The sequence below is a fragment of the Centruroides sculpturatus genome, unplaced genomic scaffold (assembly GCF_000671375.1).
Source record: "Centruroides sculpturatus isolate CEXI.00-Female unplaced genomic scaffold, Cexi_2.0 scaffold70, whole genome shotgun sequence".
Classification (NCBI taxonomy): domain Eukaryota; kingdom Metazoa; phylum Arthropoda; class Arachnida; order Scorpiones; family Buthidae; genus Centruroides; species Centruroides sculpturatus.
Genome location: NW_019384571.1, coordinates 1,152,050 through 1,175,376, shown reverse-complemented (window position 1 = coordinate 1,175,376; position 23,327 = coordinate 1,152,050). Strand labels below are relative to the sequence as shown.

Genomic DNA, 23,327 nt, shown 5'->3' with positions numbered 1-23,327 from the left:
GACTCTGCTTACTGTAATCAACTTGAGACTTAGCTATTTACTGTTTAACAGTTATTGTTATCAGTATAAGTAAGTAAATAAGACTAAAATTAATAGATATTCTTTTTTTTATTGAATCACGTTAATTGTTTTAAAATGTCCTTTTAATTACTATTAATTCATTCAATGTATAATTAAAGTAAGAAAAATACCAGCAGTTTCAACTACTACAGTGTGAACAGGTCTTTTTTAATGTAACTAATTAATATTGATGATGATCGCACATTTTTCACATGTGTTGACTATGATAGCTTGTAAAGATGATTCAGAAATGCTTATTTACTGTAGATAATGATGGCTATAATCAAGTTTAACTCAAGTTTTTCAATATTCTAATTCTGATAACATTAGTAACTGATAACAATATCTATAGTTTACGATAAGCAGGTTCTATTGTATTTACACATATTTAGCAGAAAATAAACTTTAAATCTATCTTCATTTAGGCAGCAGCAATGAAGTTACATAAAGAATTCAAAAATTTTGTGTCTTGTGCTAGAGGTAAGTTTAAATAGTTTTTTTTTTTTTTTTGATAAAAACTGTAAACATTTTAGTTAAAAGTATGATAATTAGTATTAAAGGAAAAAATAAATGAGTTTAATCATCAAATCTTAAAATATTATTTTTATTAATTTATATAATTCTTATGTATTGAGTGATTAAGTGCTGCTATGTACTATTGTTTAGAAAAATATGTATATTAGCAGTCTAAATGCAACAAAGTTTGGTATGGTAACAAAATATGTGGAAGACATTTCCATAAAAAAGAATTAGTATCAAAACTCACTACTATGGCACTTTTGATACTGCAGATAACAAGCATTTTATTTGTACAAAACATTCATGCTAACAGAAATCTTTTAGTAGTATCTTCTGCATCACTATATGACTCCATTTATGGCTGATCATAGGTGATCCTCTGTGATACTTTTCATGAGCAGTGTGATTACTGTCTTTTAAGGCTGCCAAAATTTGTAACATGTCCTCAATAAACCATACTCTTAAAGAGTGTTTACAATCAAAAATCACATGGATTAAGATCCAGAGGTGATTAGTCAGGAAACACATGACTTATTTTGTTATTTATGAAATGTAGAAACTGCTGTATGCAGCATTTGATATGTAGAGATGCTTTATCTTGCTTGAAAGTGATTGACAAAAAGCATTATTGCTATTGTAATTGGAATATGACAATTGCAATAGCAATAATGAGTATTGAGCATTTCTTGATATCTCTGAGCCATTATAAAGCATGTCATGGGCCCATTGGGGCTAACTTTTTTTATGAAGAATGATACAAGGATAAATGTGCCCAGAATCTCTACTAGACTAATTTTAGGCAAGTACAATAGACTCTTCTGGAAGGCATTTTTCTTGCAGCTCAACTATGACAGTTACAGGTGTTCACTGTTCCACTGAGTTAAAAATGTGTTTTTGCTCCACAGGATCTTCCATGGTCACAGTACATCCATATTATTGTAGCAAAAAAGGGTAATGCAAACATTAGTCAGGCTTTTTTCTGTTGTCAGCAAAGAATTGCTTGTGTTTGATCTTAGGATAAGCTCACATTTGCACAGATGGAACAGACAGAATTGCATTGGAATGTGCACTTTTGGTTGCATTGGCAAATCAAGCTAAATTTAGAACAGAAGAAAAAATGAATGTATTCAGATGAGGTGGTTTTTTCCTGGTATGAGTAACATCCATGAAGAATTATAAGTAGTGAACTTTCTATTCTTAGAAGTAGATGTAAATTATATAATTTTTTATAGCTTTGTACCAGAGAAATTAAAGTCACATCTGCCACAGCAAGAAAAGTGGATACAAATGATAGTGTTCTTCCTCAAAAATGAAAAAAATTTCTGTGAATGAATAGTGCCAGGAGGTTTTTGACAACTGGGAATCTAGGTTATTGACCTTGATGGTTCAAGGCAAACAGGAGAAAATGTTGCCTCTTCAAGAATATGAGATTGTTTTCATTCCATTTGACTTGTTTTTTTCATTCATTCAATCATCCATCCATCCATCCATAACTTAGAAAAAAATCCTCACTCCCATTTATGTCTGTTCCAGCTGCCTCATCCATTCATTTGTCTAGATCAGTGATTCCCAAACTTTTTCAATCCACCGCCCCCCCTTTGTTCCATAAAGTTATACCCTATGCCCCTAACCAAAGTTTTCCTAAGAATATTTCCAATCCTTTCTCACACAAGAGATTTTCTCTTGTGTGAGAAAGGATTGGAAATATTCTTAGGAAAACTTTTCTATGAATCTCACACTTTGTGCCCTTACCATACATTGTTCTCAACATCTGGAAACCATTAAACGCAATGTTTCCTCTTATCAGTTTAACAAAGGTTAGTCTGTGTGAGCTACATAACGGCTTTCAGTGATCCCAATTTTGCCTTTGGTTACCGTTCAGTATGCTGCCTCCAGCACCCCCTAGATTTATTCATCGCCTACAAGAGGGCATTATTGCTCACTTTGAGAAATGCTGGTCTAGATGGCTGGATGAGCAAGCAGTCAAGTGGCAGCCTATCACTCTGGGAAACCTGGGATTGAATCCAGATGGGTCGAAAAAATCCCAGGAATTTTTCAAAGGATGGTCTGTCTGGATATGTTGGGCCCTGTTCTTCACCACATGGCTGCCCCATTGTGGGCCTGGTCAAACCCATAATGGGCTTGCTAAAAGAGGCCCTCTTTTAGCACACCTCTTAGTGCCCACAGGGCAGAAAAGTTTTTAAAAAAAAGAAAAAAAATTCATTTGCCAATTGTGCACTTACCCTTATATGGATAATTATAAACCAACTTTTTTGGCTCCTTCCATATGGTGCTATAGGACAACTTTTGTGTACATAAGATCTATTTTTTATCTTAAAAATGTGTTGTGATCGACTTGTTGTTGTAGGCATAGTTTAAGTGGCGAGGAGAGGTGTGAAATACATACTATGTTTAGATAGGTAAGAAAAGCCACAATTTAATTTGAAACATGAAGAAAAGATACTTACATTTTAAACAGAAGAAAAATTGAAACTCAACATTGTCACTTTCGGGGACCACACTTCACCCTTCCTCTCTCTATTGTGTCCCGTCCTACTCTGTCCCTCTTCCTGCCTTTCTTTTTTTTTGGTTTTACGACCCTTTGTCTACATTTCTTATTCCCCTTTTACAACTGTACGCAAATGGATTGCACATGAACCGACAAAACCGCATCTGAGGGAGGATGCGGAAGTCTGATATCACTACAGTTGCATTTGCACATTATGTTCAGTTACAAGTGTAACACATTAAGTCAAGACATCACAAGCAATCGACCAAAATTGGCTTTGCAATTGACTTGTTGGCCACCCCTGCTATAGGATACATCCAACTACTGTGACACTGCACTTGCACTACTGGAGCCAACAACATCTTCAACTTGTGAAATGATAGGTTTAAGCCATCAACTAGGTTGAACTCATGACATTCAATTTTCTTGAATGATCATTCTCTTGAGAAGTTGGGGAGTCAATTGTTCTCAATGCATATTCTTACAAGGGTAAAATTCTCAAAGTGCAGTTGCAGCATTGCCAATGTTTTTACACAATAGTCTCAAACCCTCACATTCTGGCAAGGTAATGGCCATTATAGATGATACTGTATTTTCAGATATGCATGTCGCATAAAAATGGGGAGACCAGCATGCCAGAAACCCAGAAATTACTGGAATGCCAGTTAAACTGCAACTAAAATATAAAATTAATCAGATCTAACAAAACTAGTTGTTAATTAAACGTTAAAGAAAACTTTCTTCTGAGTACAATAGAATAACAACATTGTCATTTGACTGACTTGTAAATTAAAACTCTTCCTGACTTTTAAGACAATAAAACAATGTCAATAAGTCATTAATTTAATTGTTTTACTAATACTAATGAGTATTAGTTAGTAACTAATACTAATGAGTATTAGTTAGTCTGTGTGAGCTACATAACCATCTACCCTGACCTTAAAAATAACACCTTCCTCTGAAATTTTACACAAAACTGATGTTAATGGTATAAGCTGAGATAATTTACAGTGAGTTTCTTAAATTAATATGTTTATTTTTGCATTTTTGAATCAAATAACAATAAAATACACACAAAAAAAGCACCAAGAGTATTTTTTGTTGTTAGAAAGAAGACAAAATGAAATTAAATATATAATTGTAATTTTTGATGTAATGCTGACAGTTTCACAGTTTTAGAATGAAAACTTATTTGTTTTTGTGTGATGTAACTCGTTCATTTTTTTTAATGTTGCTTCTAGAAAAGGATATATAACTTCACTTAAACCAGCATGTTGGTTTTTACCACATGGAAATATCTGATTTCATGGTCTCCCTGGACAGACTGGCATGCCTGGTCATTCTGCAAAAATATGGTAAGAATTACAATTTCGACCACTTTTAAACCAAGAACCTGCCTGCATGTGTTATGCAAAGGAACCTGCTTTTTTTGTTGCTTGCAGTGCTAGAAGTTGCCATAGTGGTGAATTTTGGACTAATTTTTTTTTCATGGAAATCTCATAATACCAGATTTGATTGCATTTAGATGACTAAATATCTCTAGATAGTGTTGAATAGTAGTATTTTAATTGTGATCACTTGATATATACTGTTTTCACTATCAATTTTATTCATCACAGAGAAAAATATAAAATTTTAATTTTTATATCAATTAGTAGCTGGCAGAAAGTCATATCAGCTGACATCAAATTACAGTTTATATATTGGATACAATATTACAAAGTTCTACTAATAGAAAGTACACACTTAAGTATTATATTTACCAGACATTTCCATATTGATCATTAAGATATATAATCAAAATAATTAACAATTTACAATGTGCTGTTATGAAACCCAATTTCAAATTGGCATTTAAACATAGAACTTGAATTTTTTTTGTAAATATAACTCAAAATATGCAGTATAAGATTTAAAACAGCTCTATTAATAAATTTTAGAGAACCACATTTATGATTTTATTATCTTCAATCATTTTAATCTTGTTAATCAGGTTGATAATTTCTCACAGCTCACACTATCCAGGTTAATGATGTATATTTTTTATTGTGGTAACCTTTAAATATTACATATGCATTTTGGGCTAATGTATTATCTTAGCCCCTCTTCAAAGATATGAGAGTAATTATAACATGGAACCATTGGCATACAACTTAAGAAATGAAGTATAAGCATACAGACACTTCAATTGTTATTCTTTTAAATCACTGTAATTTATTATAATCATGTTAGGATATGGGCAAAAGTGCACTAAGAGTTTTATCCATTTTTACATCGACTATGATCTCAACATCAAAAAATTTTTACATATTAAACCTACAATAACATCAATAAAAAATAAAATATTCCTTACTAATTTGTTCAAATATGGTAAAATAGAGAGGTTGCAGCTGATGTTTTCATCGCAAAAACATGTACGTCGGACGTTCAGTGCCGCCTTCCTATAAGCCTAGAAGTTTGACAATGGTGTTTGGAACATCAGTGGAATCATGCTCGATGTTCCAAACGCCATTGTCAAACTTCTAGGCTTACAGGAAGGCAGCACTGAATGTCCAACGTACATGTTTTCATCGTGAAAACGTGTACATCAGACTGAAATCTCTATATTATTATAATTTAAAATTTAAAACATAACTGAATTCCCACTTATTTTCTATTAAGGACCCTGGGAACCTTAATAGAAAATAATAAGGAAATAAGGAGAATTTCATATGCACATTGGGAAACAAACCTATAATTTTTGCATTTTGAATTTTTGTTTGCAAATTTTTTTTGTATTTATAAANTAATAGACCAAAATTATACATAAAAAAAAATTTTTTTTTACATATTTAATAAAGCTCTAAAAGCCTCGATTTGTAATTTGAAATTTTGAAATCCATGCTATTATAGCAGACAGGAAAGCACAGTATGTGATGGACGGGTCATAGTACTAACTGGTGCAGAGTTGCCATCGCTGATTCTGCTGCTTCAGTACAAGAGGTACCTCTTAGATTTTAGACTTTCATTCACAGAGGGATTTGTAATTAAAAAAAATAAAAAATCAACACGTGGGGCAGCCTTTATCGGAAATATTACTAACTGTGTCAGGAAGACAACGTTGGTCGGAGATATTAACTCTTTGCATGAAGAGCGTATGTCAAGACTGTTTCTTTATTGCTTCTGGCAATTATCATACTCAGAGATGCAATTGGAGGAAAGTGAGAGGGAGTTATTAATTTGGAATAAAAAAACGTCTCGTATTGCCGCCGATACGAAGGAAAGGTTGAGCTTACTGGTAACCTAAAGAATTATGATAAAGTTACATCCGATTAGTAATGCTCGTAGCGAGGTTTGGAGAGGTGCGTCCTCGCTTTAACGACAGACGGAAAGTTTCTTTGAAGAGTCGGAGTGGTCGTCCGTTAAATATGGCTTTTATTTTATTTTTAATAGCTGTATAAATGCAAAGAGTTAGTATAATCAAGGATCGAACCGAGAGAATTTTACAAGTTTTGCTTGACCTTTCTACGATATTTAAAACACAGTTCGTCGCGCTTAACATAATTTTTTTTGTATTTATAAAAAAATTTCTCTTATAAATAAGTATCCCATTTAGTTATACAGCCATATGTGGAAATATGCATTGTTTAACATCTTTTAAAACTGCAGTAACCATTTTAAAGTGTTATGATACTAAATTACATACAATAAATTTGTGTTTAACCATTTTCTATCACTTATTATATTGCAACTTGATATGCAGCAATGGTATACAATGATTCAAAGGACTGTTGCTCCAAATATGATCATAACTGTTGGAAAAATGGATTCAACTAAACTAATTAGATGATTTTGCAATGAGAGAAACTAAGATGTATTGTCCTAGTATTTCATGGATCTCTTTGCCTTGTTAAAAGATGCACATCTGTCTGGCAAAGACTTAAATTCTGAAATTTTATCCAGGTGATGGTACCAAACATTGATTAGCATTTTTGTACAAAAAATGCTATACAGTTTTATGGGTTTTCTTTGTGATTGATATTGAAATAGGGTCAGTTTCTTATAAAAGTCCTTCTAGGAATTACCCTCTTTGGCAGATTGCCCATGTCTTATTGTGACTGAATAAGTGAACTGAAATAGAAACCTGTAAAAACCATTTATATTTGTGACTAATCTTTTTGCAAAGATTTCATCCCAATTCATTGTTCCTGTTTCCCATCAGAATACAGTAGAACCTCGATTATCCGCCCTCCGATCAACCGACCCCTCGGTTAACCGACCGTCCTAGTCGGCAAATTTCAAATGTCCGCTAGTGATGTGGCGCTACAATATTTGGCTATGTCTTGGCTACTTTAATATTATTTTTATGTGTTTTAGCTGGCAACACTCATTCGACCATGAAAGGGAGTCAGTATTTAAACGAAGCTTAATTTTCTAATTTTTAACGATACAATAGTGACGATTATTATTTTAAAAAATTTTTGTTAGGCTTAACATCGATGAAAATTCAATGCAAAATAGGTTAATAGCGATATACTAATTACATGGGATATAATAATATACTACACTAATAATGGATTTTTTCATACTTTTCGGTTATCCGACTTTTCAATTATCCGACCAACCCCAGTCCCCAATTAGGGCGGATAATCGAGGTTCTACTGTAATTTCCCAAACAACTTATTTTTTACATTCAATGTTTTGTTTTGTATATGTGCAAATCATTCACATGGACATAATTAATAGAAGATAATACAGGATGACTGAACTATTAGAAATGAGTCATTGATAATAAATATCTTGTATTAATTAAAATTGAAGACAAAAGCTGTTGAAACAGTCAACTTTTATTCACTTTTATGTTCTGGAATAATTCCATGTTGACCTGATCTTTTCTTTTAGGATACTTGGTCACCAAAGTTTAAAAAGTTTCCTTAAAACGAGGCGTATCCAATTAAAAATTAAAACATTTTCTAAAACTAGAATGGAAACAAACATATTCCAGAACATGAAAGTGAATAAAAGATGACTGTTTCAATGTCCTTTGTCTTCAATTTTAATTATTATGAAATGTCACCAGAATAAATATTTATATTTATATCTAGTAGTTCATTTAATATATCTAGTAGTTCATATAGAATTTTTAAAATTCTTATTAACACAAAATAGAGTATTAAAAGTAACTTTATAATAATTTTTTTTATCATTAATTTAAACATTTATGTATAAAAATAATTTTGATTTACTTTATTATAACATGTATAATTCTAACTTTGTTGACTTTACTTGTTAACTAACTGGATAAATTATATAAATATTTTATTTTTAGAATACATACTTTTGAATTATATGAATTATCTGAATCCAAATTGTGTTTTACTAAATTTTTTAACTAATATTTTTTATAAATCAATAATAGCAATTAATATGTGATTTTATTTTAAAACATTTAATAAAGTTCAAGTTTATGCAATTTTTCAGCTATGCAAGCTGCCAGTAAAGGTTTGATTGATGCATTGAGTCAAAATTATGAATCAGACTGGGTAGGCTATGACCAAATTCATGCAAGATCACAGGTGAGTTTATAATTTTTTAATATACTTTTTATTTGAATTAATTATATTCAATTATGTTTTTACATGGTAGCTATGTTCCTGAAAAATCTGTGTAAAAAAGATAGTCCATATGAAAAAAATGGAAGATTACTGGTTTTTAAGGTCTTGTACCAAAGATATAACAATATCAATTAATATACTAGGATGTGTTTAAACAGATCCTGGTGTAATGATACACTGTAGAGTTGCTTTATGAATCAAACAAAATATTTCAATTTTAGTTAAAAAATTAGAGAAGGGACAAATGTAATTTACTTATCAGTAAAATTCAATAAATTTTTATGTTATATGCACAAATTTTTTCAACTCTTTCAATTAAATGCCAAATGATGTACAAAAACTATTCCACATTGAAAGAATCTGAAGAAATGCAATCATGCAAACAATTAGTTAAAATTTACTTGGCAACTTTGCATCATAATCTTACATAAAGAAACTAAGAGATAAATGCTCAGTTTAGGATACCAAAAAGATTTTTATATAGAAATGTTTTTGCTCTGTTTAGAGAAAAGCCTTGGCTTATCTTTGAAAAAAGAATATTAGCTGTTGTAAGAAATTGTAACAGATTGAACAGTATATGTAATCGTGGATATTAAGCTATAACAAAGTGGAAATAAATAAGTGACATATATTAGTATTTTACATGAAAATAAGAAGTATGACATAAGGCCATAATGGAAAAGACACATTCTGAGTTGACCTTATTAAACTTTGCTAATAATTTAATTATCAAAGTTTTGGTTGTGTAATTTTAACTTTATACATGAGGTATACATACATATATTCTTTTACATACCTAAACCACATCTTTTGATAGTTAAATTATTAGCAAAGTTTTAATAGTTTAATGGGTCAACTCAGAATATAAACTTCCCTAGTCCTCATCAACATGATTTTTTTTTTCATTATAATAACACAATGTATTTTTAGTTTTTATGTAAAATATTAATATACATTATTTATTTCCATTTTGTTATAACTGTAACTAAACATCCACAATTACATATATTGTTTGATCTGATGCAATTTTTATAATGGCGATATTCCTTTTTTTCAAAGATGCTGGTCTCTAATAAAAACATTTCTATGTGAATCTTTTTGGTATTCTGAACTAGATATTAGTTAAACTTTTGAAGAAATCCAGAAAAAATTTAATTCAATCATGGGATAAAGTTGGAGTGAAAGACTGATTGATTGTTACTACACATGTCCAAATAAGTTGTAAAAGCAGCCAAGTCTTAAAATTTACTTTAGCATGTATAACAATGATAAGTGTAAGGTCTGATCAATAAGTACCTCACAATTGCTGAGGTGGTTAAGACATCAAAATACTACTCTTGGGACTCACTCACCGGTAACCAAGTGATTAAAGTCATTGAACACTAGTAGTTGGTTGTGAGTTTGTCTCTCTCCAACAGATTTTTTTAACTTTTTCCACTCTGTGGACCCTGAAAGAGCCTATGTTAGCAAGCTTATTATGGGTTTGGCTGGGTCTACAATGGGGCAGCTGGGTGGTGAGGGACAGGGCTAGACACATATCCTGATGGACCACCTCTTGAAAAATTCCTGGGATTTTTTTGACCCATCTAGATTTGATCCCAGATCCTCAGAGTGGCCTTATTCTAACAATCAAATCCTGGGAACACTGAAATTGAATCTGGGCAAATCCCATGAAAAATTCATGCCCAGATGTTCCTGTCTCTCATCTGATGAGCCTGGGCCTGGTCAAACCTATAATGGTTATAAAAAAAAGATTGTCTTAGTGATCACAAGAGGGAAAGAATTTTTTTAAAAAATGCAAATTTTAAAAATTTTTTAAAAGAACAAGTTTCTAAAAAAGAAAGTGTGAATATTTTTTCTTACAATTAACATTAAATAGAGATTTAAAGACAAATTTATTGAAACATTAATTCAAAACTAATTTGTGTAAAGAAAAAAACAAAACATGTAAAAATAGAATCTAGTGAATTTAATTTAATGTATATNACATCATTAATAAAAATATAATTTTTATGGACGTTAAATAATGGTCCACTGCTCGTTTAAACTCAACTGTTTGTGCAATATCCACTATTGGTCTAGATTCAACTAATCCTGTCGTGACACGAGTCGATGATGATGTTTACCGTATTATACGAGTCTCTTATTAGCGTGTGTATACAAATACGATTGCAAATTTTTTGCCGTATTATATGAATCCATATTATATGAACCCGTTTTATAGGGGGTCTACTGTATTAATATTTTTCGTAACATTAGAGGTATTATAATTTGATAATGAAAAATCTCTATAACTTTTAAAATAATAAAATTTTATCATGAAAGAACTCATTCCTTCTGTAACAAACACACATCTGGTTTTGAAAATGTTTTTTACTTGAAAAAGTGAAAAACATTCATATCATTTTTAAAAATATAGAAGAGACTCAATTAATGTATTATCTGTCTTCCTGGATGTGAAAATGCAGGTATGGCAAAATATATCTGATTTATGTCAAATAGTTCTTTTTTTTCAGAAGACTGGAATCTATTCAAAATAATTTAAAACAAGTTTTAGGAGATCCAATACAAAGAATATTATACTGCCAAGTCTTCACAAAGTTTTGTCACTATTTGATAGCTATTTTATCAGTAGAATTATATAAAATAATGCAATATAGAAAATTAAAACTTTATTATTTTTTATTTGCTAACAAAATGTAATGTAAATATGAAAAGACTGGAAAGATGATGATAAAAATTTTTTAATTGAGCAGTTATTAGACAGCTAAGTTTTTATATACAGTAGAACCTCGATTATCCAGACTAATTGGGGATGAAGGTAGTCTGGATAAGGAAAAATTTAGATAATTGAAACAAATACTTTAATTTGCCTTTTAATGATAATACAACACGTTTTCTTTTCGATGACATATCGGTAATATTAAAAGTAAATACTGTATTTAAATCGTGATCAAATTTTCAAGAAACAAACATTCGTATTGAATTTGGACTACTACTAACCAACGCTAACAGACTACCTATTGTTTAAAAGGCCCTCTGGTGGCTCAAGAAGACGGATTTTATAAAATAAAAAGCAGTTGAAACTGCATTTTTATGAATAAAAATTTGACAAACTATTTATCGTTTTATGATGATTAAAATTTTTTCGTCGCGTTCGTGGCTTTTAAGGAATGCATAAACCTTCGAAACGCGAGGCATAGGCAGTGGCCCATGTTGCCCATGCCTTACGCCGCCCTTGGTCATAGAAATGATGTAATTTGAAAATAAAATTATTTATAAATACGTATGTCAAGTTATATTTTTATTACGACGCAAAATATATTTAAGAGTTTACAACCACTGTGCTGGATGAGACGTTGTTGAAACAAAAAAAGTTATGCATTCCTTCACGTACATAAACAGTATTGTAATTCGCCAAGTGCAAATCAGCAAATTTGTAAAATTTTTGTTTATTTTGAACAATCTGGATAATCGAAAATCCTGGTAATAGCGGATAATCACGGTTCTGCTGTATAATCTTTTAATTAGATTAACAATGTTGGCTAAACCATAATATTAGCTGATTTCAATTAAATCAGAATTATTAATATATAAATATACTTGCTTAAAAGAATATTATAAAAGTGTTTAAAGAGGTTATTTATTTACTCTACATTTATAGTTTTATTTGAATTTAAAATGTAAGTCAATATTTAATAGTGATTTACTAATTGGAAGTTAAAATAGTTTATGTAATTTATTCAATTAGAGAATAGAAACATTTTGAAATACGTATATAAATTTAACTAATTATCTCTTTAAAATAAAAAGAATACATTATTTATTATCTGAGAATATTGAAATTGGTAAAGTGATACTGGCAATATTTTGGTACTTAATTTTTTAAAAATTTCTTCTAGAGTAAATAAATTTTCTTCAGAAAATTGTAAAAGATTACAATAAATATTTTTATACAAACATGATATGGTATACAAGCTGATGATGCATATAGTCTGTTCTTTGCAAATACAAAAGCAGCATACACTGCTTTCAAATTGACTTTAAACATAGATAACCTGTTGGTTATATGTAGAAAATTATGGAAACTTTCTAAAACTTATTTCATGTATTTAAAACAGTTATCTTAATATTATTGAATATAAATAATGTTTAGTACAGTAGACCCCTCTATAATACAGTAGATACATTCCGTTTTATATAAATTTTGTGTTTTATGATCACTTAAATACATGAGCCAATCATAGCCCGACATGTGTGCAGTTTAGGGACTATGGCGTTTGAAAGGTTTTCTTCCATAAAATTAATTGATTCTAGACTAATTCGACTCAACATTTCCAAAACATGTATAATTTTTTGGGAATAATCCATATAAACTATGCTATAAACAAAAATTGTAGGATTACTTACCAATTTTGCACTGTTAGACAATGCCATTGCTTAAGCTTGTTTTCATCATGGAGCGGTGTATCGAACAGCGGGCGCGTATTTCCTGATCAGCGAATTTTTCACAGAAAAATAACTTAACTTTGGAGACATCATTAATAAAAATATAATTTTTATGGACGTTAAATAATGGTCCACTGCTCGTTTAAACTCAACTGTTTGTGCAATATCCACTATTGGTCTAGATTCAACTAATCCTGTCGTGACACGAGTCGATGATGATGTTTACCGTATTATACGAGTCTCTTATTAGCGTGTGTATACAAATACGATTGCAAATTTTTTGCCGTATTATATGAATCCATATTATATGAACCCGTTTTATAGGGGGTCTACTGTATTAATATTTTTCATGACAGTAATAATTAATTAATTAGTTAATAATATTTTAAAATTTTTTTTTAGACTTTAGAAATGCTTTGGGATGATTTTTGCCATAAAGTTAATGATCAAGTTGCTATTCCTATGACAGCATATGTGAATCAATTCAATGAAATTCGGGTGAGTTAACATTGCTTTTTTATATTATTGTAAAATTGTTAAATGTAGTGATTCAAAAAATGATAATTCAGTCAATATAAATTTGTGATCAGTACACCCATACATTGGGGTACTTGTTCCCCTTTTCATCTATGTTGCTTTTTTTCCTAATCCAAAGAGGACTTCAAATTCCACGATCAACAAACAACAGAAAATTCATGACTTCTAGCTTATTCTGCAAATATAGAAGAAACTAATAAATGATATTTGTCCATTATCCCATCATCTATTTTTATGTAGTTATTTGTTCATTGTATTTTGTCCAAAATCATATTTCTTGTTTTCAAAAACAAGGAATGTTAACCCTGAGTGGTGCAACTAGCACCACCTTGTGGGAGCATTGATCTGACATTGAATCAGAGAAATGTTACTGCTACACTGATCATAGAGGGAAATAGAAATGTCTCCTCTGGTATAAGTATTTCACTCTATGCTGCTTGCTGACAGTGTTTTTTATTGCTTTCCCTTATTCAATGTTTATTGTAATTTACAATTACATGTAAGTATTGAAATTGGTACTATAATTTGTATACTTTGCTACTTATAAACTACAGTAGAGCGTCGTTTATCCGAATCAATTGGGGACTGGGGTTGTTCGGAAAATCGATATTTTGGATAACCGATTATGTATGAAAAAATATATTAAATTATCCCATGTTGAAATTTTTCTCTGTTGTGTGTTGCTTTGCGTTGAATTTTCGCCGATGTTAAGCCTAATGAAGACTATTGTATTGTTAAAAATTATTTTTTTATTTTGTACAAACAAAATAAGTATATTAAAAATATAAAAACAATAAAAATTCAGAAGTAAATTTAGTATCAAAATCGTAAAATATTTGAGTAGCCAAAGACATAGCCAAGATTGCAGCGCCACAGCACTGGCGAAAATTTAAATTTGCTGACTGGAATTCTTTCGGATAATTGATGTTTCGGATAAACAATGCTCTACTGTAATTATATTAACCGTATTAAGTGTTGGCCAAGCCAGAAGTTAGTAGTGACGCTAAATGAAGCTATACTGAACACTAATTAGCAAAGATTTTCTAACAGAAGAATATTTCAAATTCTACTGGCAATGCTAGTATTCATTATGACATAAGATATAGAACTTTCAGTTCCTAGCAGAAGTTGAAAAACTGGCTATGTAGTACTTTCAGAAGACATGCTATTGGGATTAGTCTTCTTGAACATTCATATAAAAGAAGAAATCAGTACAGATGAAATCATAAATTGTTGGAATGTACATGGAAGATGCAGATTAGTATTAGCATATAGGAGTTAAAATGTGAAAAATTTTACTTTGAACTGACTTTAAATCAAAATAGTTTGTTATTTTGTAATTAAATAAAGATGACAAATCCTACACGTTTGAAACTTTTTGCATAATATACAATGCCCTTTTTTTATAGCTTGTATCCCTCTTTTTCATAGTCTGCAGTCATCATTAACTAACCTATATCAAAAAAGTAAAGCAAAATTATAAAGATATATAACAAATATAGCTTTCAGACATAAATTGTTACAGAATCAATGTTACATGAGAATCTCAGCTAATGTTGATTATGTAATGATTGATGCTGAAGCAAGTCCCTGAGAAAGGCCAAAAACATTTTTTTTAATTAAATATTGTTTTGCTGGAAGAAAGTATATGTTGTTTCATGTCAGTTTATGGCCATTCCAGCTTTAGGAGAACTGTGATTTAAGGTTTAAGAATCTATATTTAGTTAAGAGGAGCCAAATATAAAAGAGAAATATAAAATAAGATTCATCAATTTTATATTTATTTTTTAGAATATGTAAAATATACATGAACTTTTTAACATTTTTGAATCAATCTGTGTTGTTATTTTTTGATTATTTTAGACATTCCTATATTTAATGAAATTTATAATTTTTTTATTATTCCAGTTAAAAATTGCAAAACGGAAAAGAAAACTTGTTGACTTTGATGGTTGTAGGCACAATTTACAATCATTACAAAATACTAGGAAACGAGATGAAATGAAAATAGGAAGAGTAAGTCTTTTATTAAATTAGTTATAGCAATATAATAAGTTTTTATAAAAATTTTGTTCAGATCTAATTATAAAACTGTCTTTTTAAAATACAATGAATTTCAAATATGCATGGTTATTCAATTTTGAAATAATGTCATCTTTATAAAACAAATCTTGATATAAATAAGTAAAACTTTAAAGCATATTTTACACATGTTTGTATTATTTTTTAGTCCATTTATGTTGGCTACTAATGTGTAAACTTAAGAGACAGAAATCAAACTGCAGTAAATAATGTTTACATGCCTATACTTTTTCTAACAATATTTTACAAATAATTTTCAGTTGAATTTAAAAAATTTTTCTTACAATGAAATGAAAATTTATTTATATTATATAGCTTAACAAGAGTAGTTAATTAATATAGATAATTTTAAATTTATTTGCCTACAGATAAATTAAAATTTGCAAGCCAAAAATTGTTGCATTGGTGACTGAGAGTGCAATTTTTCAAACATTGAATAAACTTAAATAAATTTATAAGATCAGCCTTAATTTGTGTAAATTTTCATTTATACATTTACTCTAGGAATGCATCCATATAAATCTAATTGTAATCTATCATATTACTAAAAAATAATTTTGCATTTTGAGAATAAAATCTTTATAAAGTGAATTGCATTTTTATAGTTATGTAGTTTAAGCTGAATTTTTATTGTACAGCCTATACTAATGTAAATTCTTTAATAAAATTGGTGATAACTCAAAAATAGTACATAGTCTATGTAGGATACATTTTATGATCATAATGAATTAGAATTGTGAAATTTTATATTTTAATAAATTGAGATAATGAAGGATATAAAATTAAAAGGTTTGAATTATTAGAAATTGTCTTTTTGTTGTAATCAAAATTTATTTGGCTTTTGGATATAAATGTCAATAATTGAGCATCCATTGTAAACATATTACAAATCAACAATGTTTAAATTATAAACCAACAAACATAGATCAAAAAATTGTTGTTAAATTTAATTTAAATGTAAATACAAAGCTTTTAAATATAATCAATGAAATGAAAAGTAAAAAACATTACAAAATAAATTTTTTCTTGTATTTAACTTTGGTTACCAAAAAAAGCAATTTATTTATAATAATTTATATGGTGTCAGGATTTACTAAATTTGAAAATGATAAGATTTATCATAATTACAGAACATATTTTCTTATTTTATCTATTAACTTTTAGTCTGCAATTTAGTCAAACACCATAACTTCTAAATTGCTTGAAATAAAGCTGGCAAGGGTTCTTGCTCAACTTTTCTAGCATTTGAAAGCATTAAAAGGAGTAATTTTGTTGAATAATGATAACCGATCACATACTGTATATATTTAATGAACATAATCCGTTCCAAAACTTTGCTATCTGAATTGTTTGTTAACCGATTATCAATTTTCCACAGGTTTTTATGGGAATTTGATTAATTTGTTCTGGAAACTCCAAAAAATAAAAAATATAAATAAACTTAGTAAGAAAGTACATATGTAATAATAAAAATACTTAGATACACAGTCTTGAATTTTTATTAGTCATGTTTTTTCCATTTGTGGGGTTTAAAAACTCTGTCTAATGTTGATTTGCTTTTCTCTCTTCAGGATTTTTTGGAAGTAATTAATAGCATTGTAATTGTAGAGATCCCCAAGTCTATTAACCTCAACCTGGTTTAGATGCCATTCTAAGACTGTTGTTCTGACATCCTTCCAATTCTTCAAAAAATTTTAATAGCAGATATCAGCATTAATCCTTTTTTTTTAGAAGAAAACATATCTCACTGAGTTTCTTGGTGTTCTGTCATCAGATCCGTTTCAGGTTCCATTATGAACTCTTCAATGTTCTTTTATCTTTCAGATGTGATTTTTGTTACTCCTTTAGCTGCTTGAGTCTTCTTGATTATATTGTATCTACCTTATAAGATTGAACTGCTGCCTACTGTAAGTGTTCAAGCCATACTGCCCAGCAACATCAGACATCATCAGACATCTTCTGCCCACTCTCTACCTTTGTTATTATACTCTCATTTTTTGAAAACAAAAACCAACATAAAACTTAACGAGTGCCCGCCTGACAGTTTCGTGAATACTATAAAAAAATTGTTTCTGTCAGAAAAATAAAAGGCTGGAATTACAAGGGAGAGTTTCAAAGTTTGGAGGAATACTATCCGATCAGTATATACCGGGTTGAGTGTTGATGTTAACATCTCCTGCGCTCCGAAAAGTTTTGAATTGTTGCCTGAAGACAAGGGAAGACCAATTGGTATTCATTATTTTACATTGCTTCTTCTTGTGTTTATTCTGTGAGGTATTTGTCCGAACATAAAAATCTTTTGCAAAGTGTTCATTATCTGATTTGTTCATAATCCGAACTATTCGTTAACTGATCACTCACTGTATTTATTTTAAATAGAGAAATTTAAGTTTAAAAACACTTAAGACATCAGCTCAAAATTAAAATTGTGTATAATCCATCCATATGTCATGAGATTTTATTTAAAAATAATATTTGTATTATTTATTGTTATAAAAAGACAACAAGCTTGTTTTTGAGGGTAGAGATGAGTGTTTTTTTAAAAAATTGGAAATGCAAATTACCAGTCTTACCATACTTAAGATATGACACTTAGTCCTCTTTATCTCCCTACCCCTTGGCCTTTAGCCATAAAATTTAATAGCATCAATGCCCCCATATACAGAAATAATCCTGCAAAGTTTCAAAATTTTAGGCATATCCAGTTCTCAGATATAATACAAAATAGACACCCACACCCAAGAATTTTTAAGGGGATTTTTACATTTCCAGCTGTTATGTATACATAACAAGAGAAAGTATTGGAATCATGTCAAGTTTGACCCTCTGATTTTTTTTGCAAATCTCCACATTTTGAGACTACCTGAATCCAAAAAAGAGTAAAAAAAAAAAGGTTTTGACATTTATTTCATTTAATATCCCAAGATGGGGTAAAGATTAAGAAACAAAATTTGGCATGGCGGCTTGTATATGAGGGGCATTGATGCTATTAGATTTTGGTGATGAAAGGTCAAGAAGGTGGGGAGATAGGGAGGTCACATATCTCTAGGACTTAATGAAAGTTTTATTTGTTATTAACATTTACACTTTTATAAAACTCAATCCCCCTTTCCTCAAAATTAAGCTTTTTGCGGTTTTATAGTAATTAAAAATATAAAAGTTGTTATAACAAAATCTGATAACAGATGGCAACACAGACAATTTTATTTTTTGTTTAATAACATGTTATGGTTTTTATATAAAAAAAACAACTGGAAAAGTTATGCAACTCTTATTGTTAGATTTTTTTTACGTTTTTGGGTTCATGGAGAGTCAAAACTTTCATAAGTGCAAAAAAAACAGTGTGCCAAAATTTGAAAGATCATCAAACTTTCCCTATGTTATATTCAGGAAAGTAAACATAAGTAATATTTCATAATTGTTTTTCTTTAACAGTTTATTATTTTTTAAATTAAAATAAATTATAATTTTATTTTTGTGATAAAATTGTAATTGTTATGATTCTATGTAAACCTATAACACACTATTGTTTTATAGAATAAAATAGTTAAATCTCATAATATATGTTGGAATAATGATGAGCAGTCCTTTAGAATAAAGTTTAATTATAAGTTAATCTAAAACTACACCCCTTCACTCATCCATAACTTGGCACACAGTTTCTTCCCGCCTGGAACTGTCTTACACAGGGTGTTGCCAGTTCATACATAGTTTGGGATATTCACTCTTGCTCTAGTTTAGTATTTTCCAACAATATATTTGGTTTTTCTGTTTTAATATGAAAATTTTAAATTTTTTCCATTTTTGAAGTGGTAAAATTAATTTTAGGTAGTGTTTTAAATATATCTTTCTGAAAGATATGACATTTCATAAATAACTTTTTATTATTTATTCATCAAACATGTTTAAAATGAAAATTTCCATTTGAATCAAATGAAAACATCTAACTTATTTCTAAAAATTTTGTAAGTAATTTTTGTAATATTTGTTTTATATATCAGGCTAAAGAACAGTTGGATGCTTCCAAACGTCTTTATGAAGTGATCAATAATGAACTTCTGGATGAATTGCCTGCACTTTATGATAGGTAATAAAAATTTTTTATATTAAAAGCTAAAAAATTTTTGTTAGTTAAAAGTTCTATAAATTATAATTATGCTTAGAGAAGGAACTTTTGTATTTAAACATACATTGTGATAATCAAAGCTTTGATATCTTTTGTAAGTTATAACCAATTAACGTGTAGAAAGAAATTGTTATTTATTTTTTTTTTATATAATTAAACCTGAATTGATTTTATATAATTGAGAACTGAAATTTGATTTTGACTCAAAAAGATTCAAATTAGTTTGATCAGATGATGATCTTTCATTTTATTACTTTCAGTTTATCAATTAAAAAGTGTTTTTGAGATGTTTCAAAATATTTTAAAAAATACTTTCATATGCTGCTGATAAGTTTTTTAATAAATCAGAGAAAATACTTGCTATTACATTTTCTAAAATTTTGAAATAATTTCTTAAATTTAGTAGTCAATTTTAAATGTCAGATTTTTAATTAAAAAAATTAATATTAAATACTTTTAGAGATTTTGCTAAATGCTAATGTTTTCTGACAAAATATGAGAATTGAAATTTAACATCCTTCATGCCATTTAATGTTCTCTTGATTTATCAAAATCAAAAATTTCATTACACAAGCTCTTTTGTAAGAAATAATTATAAAATATTTCCATTTCTTTTAAATGATTTAATACTTACTAAACTTATAAAAGTTTTTATTATTTATGTTTATTTTAAATATACAGTAGAGCATTGATTATCTGACTCAATTGGGGACTGGGGTTGGTCGGATAACTGAAGAAATGGATAACCGAAAAGTATGAAAAAATACATTATTAGTATATCCCATATAATTAGTATATTAGTATATCAGTATATCGCTATTAACCTACTTCGCGTTGAATTTCATCAATGTTATGCCTAACAAAATTTTTTAAAATAATAATCGCTGCTATTGTATCGTTAAAAATTATTTTTAAATTACTGTATCTTATTGCTCACAAAACAAACAACCACTTATAATTAGAAAATTAAGCCTCGTTTAAATACTGGTCTCCCTTTTATGGTCAAGCCAGTGTTGCCAGCTAAAGCACGCAAAAATTTAACAAAAATAATATTAAAGTAGCCAAGACATAGCCAAATATTGTAGCGCCACATCATTAGCAGACATTTAATTTGACGACTAGAACGCGGTCGGTTAACCAATGTGACGGTTGATCAGGATTGGATAATCGATGCTCTACTGTAATTTTAATTATATTCTTATAATGAAAAACAAAATAGTTTATGGCAAACATCATCACATAATGATATGTATTTAAGTTTTATATTTTATAACATAACACAAAATATTTTTTAAAAATTTGTTGTTTTTTTTCACTGGATTGAACTCCAGTAAAGATATTTGATATCATCTGAAAGTGATTATTGTTTAAAATTTTTTAAGTAATTAAAGTGATATTGATTGGATTTTTTTCATTTATCAAAAGATCTAGTTTGAAAATATAATACATTTTTATATTCAACAAAGATTTAATAAAAAAAAAATTAAATTTAAAAATAATAATTATTCTTAATTTAGCCGGATTCCATTCCTTGTGTCAAATCTTCAAACCCTATTTTCAGCAGAAGCTTTGTTTCATGCAGAAAAATCAAATATTTATACACATCTAACTGATATAATGGAAAAATTGTCTATTGAAAGTCAAAAAGGTAGTTACACAAATAGGCAAATTCTTCATCAAAGAAGAGGGTAAGTAAATTTTTGTAAGAAAATATTTTTGTTTAAGGTATGAAGTTATTAAAATGTAAAATATTTAATATTTTCTTTTAAATTTAAATATTAGAACTTAAAAAAATGATGATAATTATGTTCTTTAATGTTTTTAATATTGTATTATGAGAAATGAATATATCATTGACTAGACAGTTGTTTTTCAATAATAGCATTGGATTAAAAATTCAAATTAATGAAGCCTTTAATTTGTTTAATATGAAATTATTAGTTTAATTTAGATTTTGACGTTAACTAAATTAAATTAATGTGTTTCAATTTTAAATATTTAAAATTTTTAAGTATAATTGAAAAAATCTTTCACAATGTATAGTGAAGCATTATTTTTATAAATATTAGTGCACTTTTATAATATTTTAAGAACAAATTGAATATAGAAACTAAATAGCTAGAATTTGAGATATTTTTACATAAGTTACTCTAACTTGGTAGTGAAACTACAGGCAATACAGGCAGTCCCTGATCTTTTGGATATGTTTCTAAAAATGTGTATGACAGTTGAATATCTAAAGATTGAGAAATAGAATTGTATGTCATGAAGGACATTCTACTCCCAGAGAATTAAAAAAAAAAAAAACTTATAAGCTGTCTTATTAAGATAAGAATGATTTAAAAAACTTTTTTTTTCTTACAGATTAGCAAAACAGCTAATCTGTAAGATAAAATAAAATAAAATATATATATCTTAGCTATGATTTATTATTGTATACATGAATAGATTGAAATATTTAAGTTTAATAAGAAATTTATCAGTTTTGAAAAATATAGTATGAATAGTATTCATATTAAGTAGTAATATATTACATGATGATTAAAAATATTATTATTTCATTTTAAAAAAAAGAAATTTAATTATATTTAAATTATATATAAATCATTTATTATTTAGTAACTATGAAAAATACCAAAGAAATTGTATGAAATGTTTTTTTTATAAGGAATAAATAAGAATTTTGTCATTTCCAAGATATTTGTCAGTTTTTTTACTGATGCATAAACACTAAAAACTTTATTGATATAACAGTAAACAGATTAAAAAAATTCAGTCATCAAATCTGTTTGTAATTTCATCATTGCTATGTATTGAATTTAATTTCATTATAAATTTAGAAGTAATTGTTTGATTAAATGTTGAGCATTCCAATAGCATCTCAAAAAACATTTAATGAAGAATATTTCTTACATTTTTGATTTCATTTTGTAACTTAATATATTCTTATTTATAATATTGATTAAAGTGTCAAATTTATTTTTAAAAATTTATTTTTTTATTTGATTTGGATTCAGATATTGTTTTTCTATTATAGATGAAAGTATAAATTTATTTCCAATGCTAAATAATTGTCAGCTGTCTAGAAAGATGAATTAATTAATATAAATAATATCTTTTTAATCAAAATTAAATTTTGGGTTTTGTATCAGTCCTCTTGCTTGTGTTAATCTCATAATTCAAATGACAAAACATTAAAAGCAAAGCTACTAGAATAATATAAATTCTTATAACAGAATAAATGGATACTTATTAATGCTATATATGTATTATTGCTTAAATTTAGTGATATTGAATTTTATAATATATTTAAAACAAAATTTTTAAACTTACATTTTATAAATGTTGCTATTATTATAATGCTATAATCAAATCTGTGAAGGAATTTTATGAGCTACTTATTTTCTCAATATTAATTATAAAAATAAGTATTAATTATAAATTATAATAT

At 28.3% G+C, this 23,327-nt stretch overlaps 1 protein-coding gene across 2 annotated transcripts in view; it reads left to right on the top strand.

Annotated features, from left to right (window-relative positions):
- Positions 1-385: 385 nt before the first annotated feature.
- Positions 386-23,327, top strand: part of LOC111624183 (amphiphysin-like) — a 42,203-nt gene continuing 19,261 nt past the window's right edge. The window contains exons 1-6 of one of the 2 annotated variants that reach the window (XM_023366995.1): positions 386-540; positions 8,549-8,643; positions 13,534-13,629; positions 15,577-15,684; positions 19,752-19,837; positions 21,394-21,564. In XM_023366995.1, coding sequence (XP_023222763.1) covers positions 495-540; positions 8,549-8,643; positions 13,534-13,629; positions 15,577-15,684; positions 19,752-19,837; positions 21,394-21,564 — 602 coding nt within the window. In that variant the 5' untranslated portion in view covers positions 386-494. The remainder of the gene's footprint in view (positions 541-8,548; positions 8,644-13,533; positions 13,630-15,576; positions 15,685-19,751; positions 19,838-21,393; positions 21,565-23,327) is intronic. The other variant, XM_023366996.1, reaches the window with a different exon arrangement.